Here is a 12,646-nt window from a genome sequence, read left to right on the forward strand (position 1 = left end):
GATTACTCCATTGCAGGACTGTACCTATTTGGTCTTCCATTTGATCTGAATTGAATTTATTTCAATGTCATTCTGAATTCAATTGAATAATAATGAAAATCGTCATAGGTCAGGGTCAGGTGTCCAATCAAAGTGGGGTTGCATCAAAGTGGGACATCTTGGTACCTGGTCATCACTACCAGCAGTTAATAAAGTGGCAGTTCTAGTTATGTCTCATTAATTATGTAACACAGCAGTCCACATGCACTCCACAAAACAAGTCCTGGCGATGGCCTGCAATCTCTGATTTCTCTTTTTCTTGTTATTTCTTGTTATTGCAATTACATGATTGATCAAACTGAACCCTGACTCTCTTTTGTTATGTCGCTTCAGCCCTGCTCAAGATTGCATCACTACACTCAGCCGGCCTAGCTGAGAAACTTGCTTCAAACGCCTTCCAGCATCCAAAACTCGAGCTTCTTGCATCACACTGGCAAGATGATTGCCTAGAGGTGAGCTCTTGTGTAATTATGCTTCCAATGCTGATATATTTCATATCATATGTTTCATTCAAACCACAGGTAGGTTGTTCCTGACCTATCTCCAACCTCCGCTCTGTATGGGTTGGCGTTGCATTTTCTCGAGGCGATAGAAAGTGTCTTGTTCTCATTGTCATATTGGCACACGCATGGCAATGGTCAAGCTGAGTTACTTTAAATGACTGACTGAGTGTGTAATCGAGTTTGAGCCGCAATTTAAAATATGATTGTTAACTTGACAATAGGTAATTCCTCCTTACCTGCCGTTATTGTAAAGACTTCTTCCTCTTTGGCTTGGGGTATATATTGATCAAGGCGAGAAACAATGCAACCGATATATGAAGAAGACATAGCGTATAAGCAGGAGTAAAAGGTTCATACCTTACGAGAAATACTAATTCATAAAACGTTACTCAAACCCCGCTGAATACGTTTCACATTTATCTATTTTATTTCTAATGCTGCACTCCCTGTACCTTCACATCGCCATGTTTTTCCTCGACAGAAACACCAAAGATATTGCACCATCTATGGCACACCTCGATGGATCCCCTCTCATGCAAACATCATTCCATTGATAAAAATACATTCATTCACGATCATATTCATGAGTCTCTTTCTAATAACATTAGTTGCTTATCTTCTCACCACAAACCATTTCTCAGGAGGGTAATTAAACAACAAAAAAATTCCACATCATGGATCTTCCAATCTGACAGCACTCCCAGCAATCATCGATAAAATGAGTTTTAATCACGTCCTAGTGCTGACTTCTCATTTAACAATAGTAATAATAACTTTATTCATTGCAGTTATTACCTCTGCCACCAAAGGTGGATGGAGGTTATGTTTTCACCCCAATTTGTTACTTGCAAAATCGAAAATTTTTCAAGTATGTTGGTCAGCCGATTTTGGTATTCTGTCTGTCTGGTTGTCTGTCTGTCTGTTTGTCTGTTTGCCAATAACCTACCTGTCACAATTTTAAATCGATCTTCATGAAACTTCACCAAGATGTAGAAGTAGTCTCAACTGAGAAACCTATTGATTTGGAGGTCAAAGGTCATCTTGAGGTCAAATTTCTAAAATCATCATTTTTCATCCAATTGACAGAAATTAAACAGCACTTGCATTGTACATTACTGAGTTGGGAAACCAACTTTTTTTTAATCAAAAGGTCAAAGTCAACCCATCGTCAAACGTCAAAAATCATCAATTTTCAACTGAAAAATTGTCAATTTTCATCCAAAACTCGAAATTTGAACAGGATTTGTATAGTCCATCACTGAAATTGGAAATAACTATTTTAGAGGTCAAAATGTCAATAGTCAACTCAAGGTCAAACTTCTAAAATCATCAAATTTAATCTGAAAAACCATCAATTTCCATCCGGTTGTTCAGATTGCAAAAAGTTTTGATTCAAAAAATATTTTCCCAATAAGAAATAATGGAGTGAATTAATGCGTTCGTGGACCCAAAGAAAACCCACTTTCAAGACACTTTAAACTGAAATTCCCCATGTTCATGGTAAAATAAGATGAGTAAATGACCTTCGGTGGCGGTGTATTGTATGTAAACTGGTACAATCACCAATCCAAAGGTCCACACAGGCTCAAGCTCCGTCCTGGGTTCCGATCGCTCGCGCACTCTGCGAGAGCACTGCCCCCAGGGCAGCTCATCAACATGATGCCCGCAGAACCACAATCACTTTCATCAAACGCATCGGGCTGATGTAATCATGGATATTCCAAATTACAACTGGTTTTGCTGTGAAATGCAATCCTTGCCTGACAGTCCGTCACACCACGTGATCGGATTGCTTTTTTTGTTATTAATTAAAACACAAGATGATTTAAAAAACAAACATCACAAATGAAGGTGAAAACATAAGGTAAGGCCTAAGTCACATTTGGCTCGGCGGCCGGAGGGTCTACAAAATGTACGGGCACTAGCAATTATATTGCGGCCGCAATATTTCCACGGTCACACAATGTAGCAGTCACATATGTTTCTATTTTTCGGGTAGACGCACGGGGAATTTATAAATTGTGGAGACCGAAAACGTGGGGGTGCCGTACGGTCTTTGATTTGATGTCGCACGGTGACCTTAGGGCATTCCTGCGGCGGCCATAGAATTTTCAAGGCAGACGCAAGGTGCCCGCAAGGTGACCGCAAGGGGGCCGCAGGGGGGCCCTAAGCCGAACGTGCGGCTAGACGGACGGTAACGAATGGGTTAATTTTTTTTTTTTAACCAGTTCTTTTGTTTCGGCTTGTCGAATTACTACGATGAATGTCGAAATGAAAAAGTTATAACTCCGCGTTATAATTCCACGGCGACCTTACGGCCTGTAAAATATAGCCAAACGGTGTAGGGCCACCCTGAGGCCACCTCAGTTTCTCTGAGGCCGCCACACGTTTCTGTCAATTCCGAGGGTGTACGGCCGCCGTATCCTCACCGTAGAGCAAATGTGACTGAGGCCTAAAGTTTCGATCGACACACGAGAGATGCTTTCACGAGGACTTCCACCGACGAACTGAATGAACAAAGCACAAAGATGCGGCTCGAACAGGTGGGGGAGACACGTGAACAAACATGAACGCTACGTTGTGTTCGGTTTTTTTAAATGTATTAGGTTTTTAGGGCAAAATTTTCTCGAAAAAATTGTTCGGATTCCAATTTGTTCAAACAATGGGGTGTTCGGATTCTGGGGGCACCACTGTATATTATAGTTATAGTATATTCAGTTATATATACTGGTATATTTTTATTTCAGAAAAAAAGAACTGGTATATATACCCACTCGTTACCGTCCGTCTGGCCGCACGTTCGCCTTAGGGCCCCCCTGCGGTCGCCTTGCGGGCACCTTGCGTCTGCCTTGAATATTCTATGGCCACGCAGGCACGCCCTAAGGTCACCGTGCGACATCAAATCAAAGACCGTATGGCACCCCCACGTTTTCGGTCTCCACGATTTCTAAATACGCTGTGCGGCTCCCCGAAAAATAAAAATATATGTAACTGCTACATTGTGTGACCGTGGAAATACTGTGGCCACCGTATGATTGCAAGTGGCCACAGATTTTGGAGACCCCACGGCCGCCGTAGCAAATGTGACCGAGGCCTTACTCCCAACTTTTTGGATTATGATAATTTAATAATTTTCACAAAGTCGAGTTTTCAATCTGAGTATCAACTACTCTCACAAGGTTTTAATGCTGGTCTTCAAAAAGAAGAGATAATTGGTTTATTTAAACTTCAAAACAAACGAAATGATTACAACATTGAAGATATAATACAACTATTTTTGTGATACACAGAGATATAAAAATAAATCAAAACCGATAACTTGTATTCTTAGTGATAATACGGATGATATACCTTCTCCCCAAGATTTGGATAAATCAAAAAAGAACCTCGTTATCTTTGATGATTGTGTTAATGAGATAAACGAAATGGTAATGGATAGCTACTACACAAGAGGGAGACATTCTTCTTGTAATTGTATTTATCTAAGTCAATCATACTGTTGAGGTTTCCCGCCGGCGCGTTGCCACGAGCACGACTCTCGATGAAGCAGTGGGGCCGTCTCGGCTCGATCGCTCGGAATTTACAGATCGCCGGCCCGGGTAAGCCCGGGTCGATGGGTCCTGGTAGTTTTAGGACTGAAATACGCCAATGGGGAGATCACGTGAGGTAGGATTAATTGCCAACTTCAACTTACCTAAGTACCCACGTGATCCAGCTACCGGGATACTTCACCCTCGGCGGAATTTGCACGGAAGTGAGCCGCTTAAGCGGCCCGTTCCATGTGCATAGCCGAGCGGTGATATAGCCGAATTCCGCCGGCCCGATTATTTTGGGACCCTGGCAATGGTCCACTAATCCCTCACATGCACGACATGCTCAGCCAATGAAGGAAATGACACGACGAGCTGAGTACATTTAACAATTGGGGTTTTTATTACTAATAATGAGGGAAGCACATAAGGGAAGATTTATACCGAATAAAAAGCAAGGCAAATAATATACAGCACAGTCACTTATACAGTTTTACTACTTACAAGACTGGCGCCACAAACAGACACACGCACACCCAGACAGAAATGGACCCCCTGGGTCTTTAATGGGACCTCCAGCCCGAAGGAAAGTCGGACTGAGGGTCAGGGTAACTGACCTCGCCACGAGCGCGCAGCTAGACGTCCCCTGGTCGTGAGACTGGTGTCGCCGTCCCAGCCAGGCGGAAGGCGACGACGCGAAGCTCTGGGGCTGGGACGAGGTCGCCCCAGAAGCCAAGGTGATGAGTTGGGCAGAGAAGAAAAATGGGAGAAACAAGCAAGGAGCGAACGACGATGAATCTCCTCAGAACTGCGCTTTCGTGTACGCTCTTTTAAAAATCCTCATCTGTCGGAAAAATCCAACCGACTCAGGAACAACGTTCCCCTCCTCAGAACACACCTTATCTCCCCCCTCCCGCTCAACGAACCTCCGCTCTTCCCCACTCGCCCTCGCATTGGACCGAAGGCCCCATGTGACTCCTCGTCCGCGCCCGATTGGACAGGCGCGTGGTGGGTGGGGCACTCCCTCCCTTGGGCGGGGTCTCCAGCGGGGAGGCGTTCGTGGCTCCACCTACGGCCTCTCCTCAGACCGCGTGGTTAATGGAGACAGTGCTGGGTCAGAGGCGGAGCGCGGAAGACGCTGGCTCCCCGCCAATCGGCCACGGTGGCGTGGTGACATCACTTGGAGTGAAGCGAAGGCGAGGGTGATGCGGTGCGGTCGGCGGTGGAGTCGATGATGTAGTTTGTGGTGTAAAAATTACTAAAATAAAATCTAACTATTAAAACAACTTCACAGCGCAGGAACATTTAATTACCCATTAGACCAGGGCCGGGACTCTAACTGGCAACATGTACTTACCGATATAACTGAGCTAAAGGACCTGAATGTTAAGTGTGATAGCTTTCCAAATCCACAACAATACTTTCAACTCCCTCGTCGCTCAATAAGAAACAATGCTAATACTTTTATTTTATTGAAGTTAAATTCAATAGATATAAACTATTTTGGAGAGACACTTGTTCTACGTTATGTAGTAAAAAGGAATTTGGGGATTATATGAAGCACATGACTGAAAAATATAAATATGTTGTTGTGAAACAAGATGAGCTATTAAGGGATATATTTTTTTATTTTATAAACAATTACATCTATAAATGACAACTATTATTACAAATCTTGTGGGTAAATCTGCTTCTGGAAAAAACTTTCATAAATCAAGTTTCTTTTATAGTACAAATGAGAATATTGTAAATTTGCTTTCAAAGCACCATGTAATTCGTATTGTATCAACAACAACTAGAGCAAAAAGACCTGGAGAAGTAGAAGGTGAAGATTATTACGATATTTCAGTGGAGGAACATATGCGATTGAGGAATGAAGGCCAAATATTTGAGGAGGTTTCTCTTGGTACAACAAAATATTCACATTGTAAGAGTGAGTTAATGAAACTAAAATCTGGTGGTCTTGGGATATTAGAAACTAATCCAGACGGAATGAGAAAAATTATTAAACATCTGAGTGCTAATGGGGTTAAGATTTTATCATTTGGTTTTGATGTTGATGAAGAAACTCAACGCAAACGTATGAAAAGCAGAGACACAAGTATTAGTGAAGAAGAAATTACAACTCGTATTGTTGTTAATAAAGAATTTGATGAAATATTTGAAGAAAAGTATTTATTTTAATGCATCTACTTTAATGATGAAGAAAAGAAAAATTTCCCTGTGGACCTTTATAATTCAGTGAATGATATTTTCCAACAAATAAATGGATGCGAAAGAAAGAGTAAGACGATTTAAGGAGCATCAAGAGTTGATTTCAAAAGTTGTAAAACGACAGAAAGACATAAAGAAGAAACGCAGACAGAAACTAACAGGTGAAGAAGCATTTGAAAGAAAACAAGATAAATTTTTTAAACCACTTTTAAAACTTTCCAGGACAAGGAGGCCTATGTGCGAGGAATCTGTGAGGGGGTAGAGCATCACCTGTGGACAGGTGATTCTCGTCCCGCTTACAGGGGAATTCGCGCATTACGTTCATCCAAGCCCATCCCTCGGAGCACTACAGTTCGAGCAGAGAGTGGTAGGCTCTTGACAGAGGAGTCTGAAGTGAAGGCCCGCTGGGCCGGTTACTTTGAGCGGTTGTACCAGGCTGATCCCCCAACTGTCGAGTTGGACGTCAAGGGTGTTACAATCCCTGTTGCTGACCCTCGAATCAACTGTGGTCCACCTACGCTTGTGGAAACACGGGCTGCGGTGAACCAGTTGAAACGTGGCAAAGCTCCAGGGATCTGTGGCATCCATGCCGAACTTCTCAAGGCTGGTGGAAATGCTGCACTCGTGTCGTTGCATGCAGTTTTGTGCTCTGCCTGGAACACAGGCATCATCCCAACTGACTGGAAGAGGGGCCTTGTTGTCCCTCTCTGGAAAGGGAAGGGTGATCGCCAAGACTGCAACAACTACCGAGGGGTGACGCTGCTCTCAGTGCCGGGCAAGGTCTTTGCTCGGATAATTCTCGATAGGGTTTGCCACCATCTGCTTGAGCACCAGCGTCCAGAGCAGTCAGGCTTTACACCAAAGAGGTCAACGATTGACCGTATCCTTGCACTTCGTGTCCTCACCGAATGCAGACGAGAGTTTCGGCAGGGGCTGCTTGCAGCCTATGTTGATCTCTGTAAAGCGTTCGATTCAGTGAATCGGGATGTCCTCTGGAGGATTCTTGGTCTTCGTGGGGTGCCATCAAAACTGATCGATCTGATGTCTGAACTCTACTCTGGTACTGAGAGTGCTGTGAAGTGTGGTGGTACCATCTCTGACTTATTTCCAGTTGTTACTGGAGTTCGTCAGGGATGTGTACTTGCCCCCACACTTTTCAGCACTTGTATGGACTGGATTCTCGGGAGGATGTCGGAGAGATCAAGTTGCGGTGCGTCATTTGGGAATGTCAAGATCTCGGACCTTGACTTTGCAGATGATGCAGTCATCTTTGCGGAGACTTTAGACATCCTCTTGGGGGCCCTCGAGGTGCTGAACGAGGAGTCGGAGCCGTTGGGATTACGGGTTTCTTGGGTCAAAACTAAGATCCAGGCTTTCGGTGACATCTTGGATGCTGCTGTCCTGTCTGTGTCTGTTTGTGGTGAGGATGTTGAGGTCGTGGAGAGATTCACTTACCTTGGCAGTGATATTCATGTCTCTATTGGCTGCGAGTCAGAGGTCAATAGACGTCTGGGTCGGGCCTGGGGAGTCATGGATTCACTGGATCATGGGGTGTGGCGCTGCCGGTACCTGTGCGAGAGGACGAAAGTCCGAGTCTTCAGGTCCTTGGTACTTCCAGTCTTGCTCTATGGGTGCGAGACTTGGACTCTGTCCAAGGATCTGAGACGGAGACTTAATTCCTTTGGTACCAGGTCTCTTCGGAGAATCCTTGGCTATCGCTGGTCGGATTTTGTGTCCAACGAGCGGTTGCTGAGAGAGACTCGGATGAGATTTGTTACCTGCATAGTCCGTGAGCATCAGTTGCGGCTGTATGGACATGTGGCTCGTTTTCCTGACTCTGATCCTGCTCACCAGATTCTCTCAGCGAGGGAGTCTCATGAGTGGAGGAGGCCAGTGGGTCGACCACGTGCCTCATGGTTGCAACAGGTTGACCATCATCTCAAGGAGATGGGGATGGACCTGGCATCTGCCTGGGGGATGGCCAGACGGAGGCCCCTGGAGTACCGGTGGAAAGTGGACGCAGCGACGTGCTGTTCTGCCACATGCTCCCATACCTGACCTGACCTGAAAGAACAATTGTTTTCATGAAACATCAGCCATTTTAGACCAGTTGATGAACATGAAAATAATTAATAAATCTCAATACAAAAACATTTTATCCCATTTGAAATAAGATGAGAAGCACAATCCTTAGTTTTAATTTCACAACAAGTGACCACACATCTTCATTCCCATACCCACTACAACTTGACGCAACAAAAGAATATGAGGCGTCTTTATTGTCCATGGAAACTTATAATACCTTATTTAATATAACCGAGAAAAATGACAAGTTTAGTTATAATCCAGGAAGTGGATATAAAACGATAACAGTCTCACCCGGAGCATATGAGATTTCTGAAATATCTTCCGAAATTGCTCGTCTTATGAAAGAACAGGGTGATGAACCAAAAAATATTGTTATAGATACTCAAAAACATACTTCAAAATCAACGATTAAACATAAAAATAACGACAAGGTCGATTTCACAATTGATAATTCATTTAGAGAGTTATTGGGTTTCTCCTCAAAAAAGATGAAACTAATGGGACGTTTTACAGTGATAACGTCATTCAAATATACTCAGGCATAAATTCGGTATTAATTCACTGTGATTTGGTTGATGGTGCTTTTAATGATGGAATAAGAACAAATACAATATTTTTATTCAGCACATACTCAATCCCAATTGGTTATAAATTCAATATGGAACCCAAAAATCTGCTTTATCTTCCTGCGTCAGGAAAAACCATATGCAGAGTAAATTTTAGGATAACCGACCAAGATAATCGCATGATTTATTTTAATGGAGAAATTATATCCATCAGAATTCACCTACGTGAAGTTTTCCAATCAATAAATACGATGGTTATTGTGATTAAACAAGAGTTGGGAAAATATAAAATATTTACAGGGGATGGGATGTTCCTTTCCCCATACTACAAGGGTGAAGGTATGTATCTTGGTAGAGGATACTATAAACCTAAGAGACAAAGGGGTGTCGGACATCAATTTAGAGGAGATGGGATAATTGATACTCTTATGGGTATAGGTTCAACTATTCTTAAACATAAAGACCTAATTGGTTCAACTGCTTCTGCTGTGGGAAATGTAGTGGGTGCTTTAAAGAGTATAAAAGATGCCCAAAAGGAATCTCATAAATTACAAGCAATAAAATAAATTAAGAAAGGCAAAACTCAGTTGTCTCCCCAAGAACGACAGAAAATAATTAAAATACTTGGGTCAGGTTTCAAAAGTTTAAACGTCTTTTTTCCGAAATAAATACAAGTGTGGATGCAATTGATAGTATCTATGATTTGGATGATACCATTGTTAACTCAAACTCGACTAAAAAAGGAGACTACTTCAAGGTTAATGCAATAACTGGAACAGACTGGAATGCAAATGGAACAAAAAGTTTTGAAATAAATAATCAACAAACTTATTTGAATCCAGCCGAAAGTTTCTTGTTGTGTAAATTTACATTCACTAAGGCTACAACTATCACAAACGCTGCACTCGTAAATGATTTCTTCTGGAAAATGTTTGATAGTGTTCGTTTGTACATTGGAACACAAGAAGTTGAAGCGGTTGATTATGTCTCTGCTACATCTGAAATGATGAAATTTACACTTTGTTCATTTAGTGATAGAATGGGAAAGGGGGCTGTCGAAGGTTTTATTCCTGATATGTCAACGGGAACAAACACAGACCCTGGATATAGTCAAAGGAAAGGAATGTTTAATGATGATACAAAAGCAGATAATAGTTTTACTGTGGCAGTTCCTCTTAAATGTATATTTGGATTTTGTGATCATGATAAAGTTCTGTATGGTCTTAAAATTAGATTTCAACTGCAAAGGAATGATAATGAAAATAGATTGCTTTTTGGTGTGGCTCATGCTTTTGCTGCTCAGAATAAATTTGTTATTGATGAAATTAGTTGGTATATTAGTGAATTTTCTCCTAATCTTAAAACAGAAGAGATGTTGAATGGAAGACTCAACTCGAAGAAACCACTCAATGTATCATACCTTAAAAGAAGATGTCAACACGTTAAACTCAACCAAACCACTTACACGTGGAATTAGGGTGTTCTGGAAGGAAAGCCACGATATCTGTGGCTCATTTTGAAAAATCAGATGGTGATACTGCAACTGATAAGAATAATGCATTGAGTGATAATGCTCAGGTGAAACAACTTCACGTTTCTCGAGATGGAACATTTTATCCATGAGATAGATTGGAAATTCATTGGGAAAAAAATGATTATGCTGAAGCTTACAAGTTTTACCAAAACGTGTGTGAAAGTAATAGAAATAAAGAACCCATTTGGATATGACAGCATTTAAAAGTCTGCATACAATCTATGCGATTGACCTGAGTGCTCAAAAGGAAACAATAAAGTCTTATTGAGTGGATCCTTCCCGATACATTGAAAGAGGAGAGAGTGAAGAAGTTGACACATATTGTTTGCTTTTGGAAGAAACAGAATTACAGATTAATACAGATAATGTTGTTATGATTATTCTCACATTATTTTTTTGATCAATAAATGAGTAGTAAAGTGCCATCTGGGGTGTATGTTAATCAAATCAATCTTCATGAACTATCATCTTGTATTCAAAATCTAAAGCCTTGTATGATTAACGTTAATACAATTCAGAGAAAAGGAGCAGTAAGAATTGTTGTTTTGCTCACAAGAGAACAGGTGAAAATCTTGAATGATACTGGCTCACTTAAAATTAAAATGTCAAAACCAATGTTGAAGAAATATTCAATAAGAGAGACGAGTGGAGGATTTCTCCCATTTCTAATTCCTTTATTTGCTGGTTTAAGTGCAGCTGGAGCATTGACGGGTGGTATTTCAGCAGCGGTGAAAACTGCCAACGAAAGGAAGGCTTAACTCCGGGCTCAAAAATAATTGGAAAGACATAACAAATATTTGGAGAAACAAATTAGTGGAAGTGGTGTAATTGTAGATTTTGCTGAAAAACTTGAAAGTCTGCCTGATAAAGCGAGATTGTTAGTTGTAGATATGCTTTCTTCTATCACACAAGCAGGTGTAAAATTAACTAAAAGGGGTAATAGATTATATATTTCTCATAAATAAATGAGCATTGATGAGTGGTTTAAAGAATTTGGAAAGAATACACCATCAAATTTAGAACTTATCGAATATTGTAAGAAATTAAAAATTCATAATGTGGTTATTTGTATGAGAGATGAATTAACAAACATGTCTAAACATACAAAGAATATTATTATGAACTTAGAAGATAATAATGGGAACAGTTCTTATTGGGTTTGTATTTTTAATCGTCAAGACAAATATTATTTTGATAGTTTTGGTCTCCCACCACCTGTTGAAGTAATAAAATTCTTACAGAATGGTGTTTATCAAACATCTCAAGTCCAAGAATTAAATTCCAAGTGTTGTGGTCAATTATGTCTATATGTGTTATTTCAACTCAACAAAAATAAAAAATTTTAATGACATTCTTTTTAATCTAATATAAATGACATGTTGGTAAAGAGGTTCTATCTTTGGTCTATCCCAAGAACTGAATATTGATTTATCAAATTATTACACAAAGACACATGCTGAACGACAGAAATATAGTATCGCAAAAAAGATTTATATGAAAAATGCTAATAAATTAATAAATTATCCAAGCCCGACTGACGCGAATGACTTGGTGAGATTAAGTGATTTATCACAATATATATCCTTAAATAAAACTGCTGTGTATTCCAAAGATACAGAAGTGTTGATTTTATCTCCACATAATACAGAATTCACAGTTCCAATTAAAATAAAATTTTATAAAGAAGGGCGTATCATTTGTTTGAGAATAGAACAATGTGGATATGATGGGAATGATTTAGGGTGTAATTGGTCATTTAAAATTAACCTAGAAGACCTGAAACAATTAAATCAGTCTCGTAAGGAAAAATATTATCCACTCGGTGCCGAGAATGAGTTTTGTGGAAGCACGATTAGTAAACAACAAATAAAAGAATTTATTAAGGGTAAATATAATAATGGTTTTGCCCTCGTTTATATCATGAAAACAGAAAAAACTGGATTATATGTAATAAGTAAGGAAATACAAAATGATTTAACTCTGGGAAGATGGGGAGATGTTTCCTGTCATTAAATTAATCTGTCATATATTTCTAATACATAAATGACAGTAAGAAGGCTTCAAGAAAATTATCATTTGTGTGCAAGCATACCTTCAAGAAAAGGGTATTCGGTATTTTAATAAATATGTTCTACAACATAAGAATGAGGTATTTTCAATAAAAGATTGGCT

The 12,646-nt window shown here is 40.4% G+C and overlaps 1 protein-coding gene across 1 annotated transcript in view; it reads left to right on the top strand.

Annotated features, from left to right (window-relative positions):
* LOC147016965 (WD repeat-containing protein 7-like) overlaps nucleotides 1–12,646 on the top strand; it is a 301,923-nt gene that overhangs the window by 125,803 nt on the left and 163,474 nt on the right. Inside the window, exon 17 of the mRNA XM_085846266.1 lies at nucleotides 373–491. Coding sequence (XP_085702392.1) covers nucleotides 373–491 — 119 coding nt within the window. The remainder of the gene's footprint in view (nucleotides 1–372; nucleotides 492–12,646) is intronic.

Source organism: Eptatretus burgeri, chromosome 11, assembly GCF_056783735.1.
Source record: "Eptatretus burgeri isolate ZD-2024b chromosome 11, Ebu_testis_v1, whole genome shotgun sequence".
Classification (NCBI taxonomy): domain Eukaryota; kingdom Metazoa; phylum Chordata; class Myxini; order Myxiniformes; family Myxinidae; genus Eptatretus; species Eptatretus burgeri.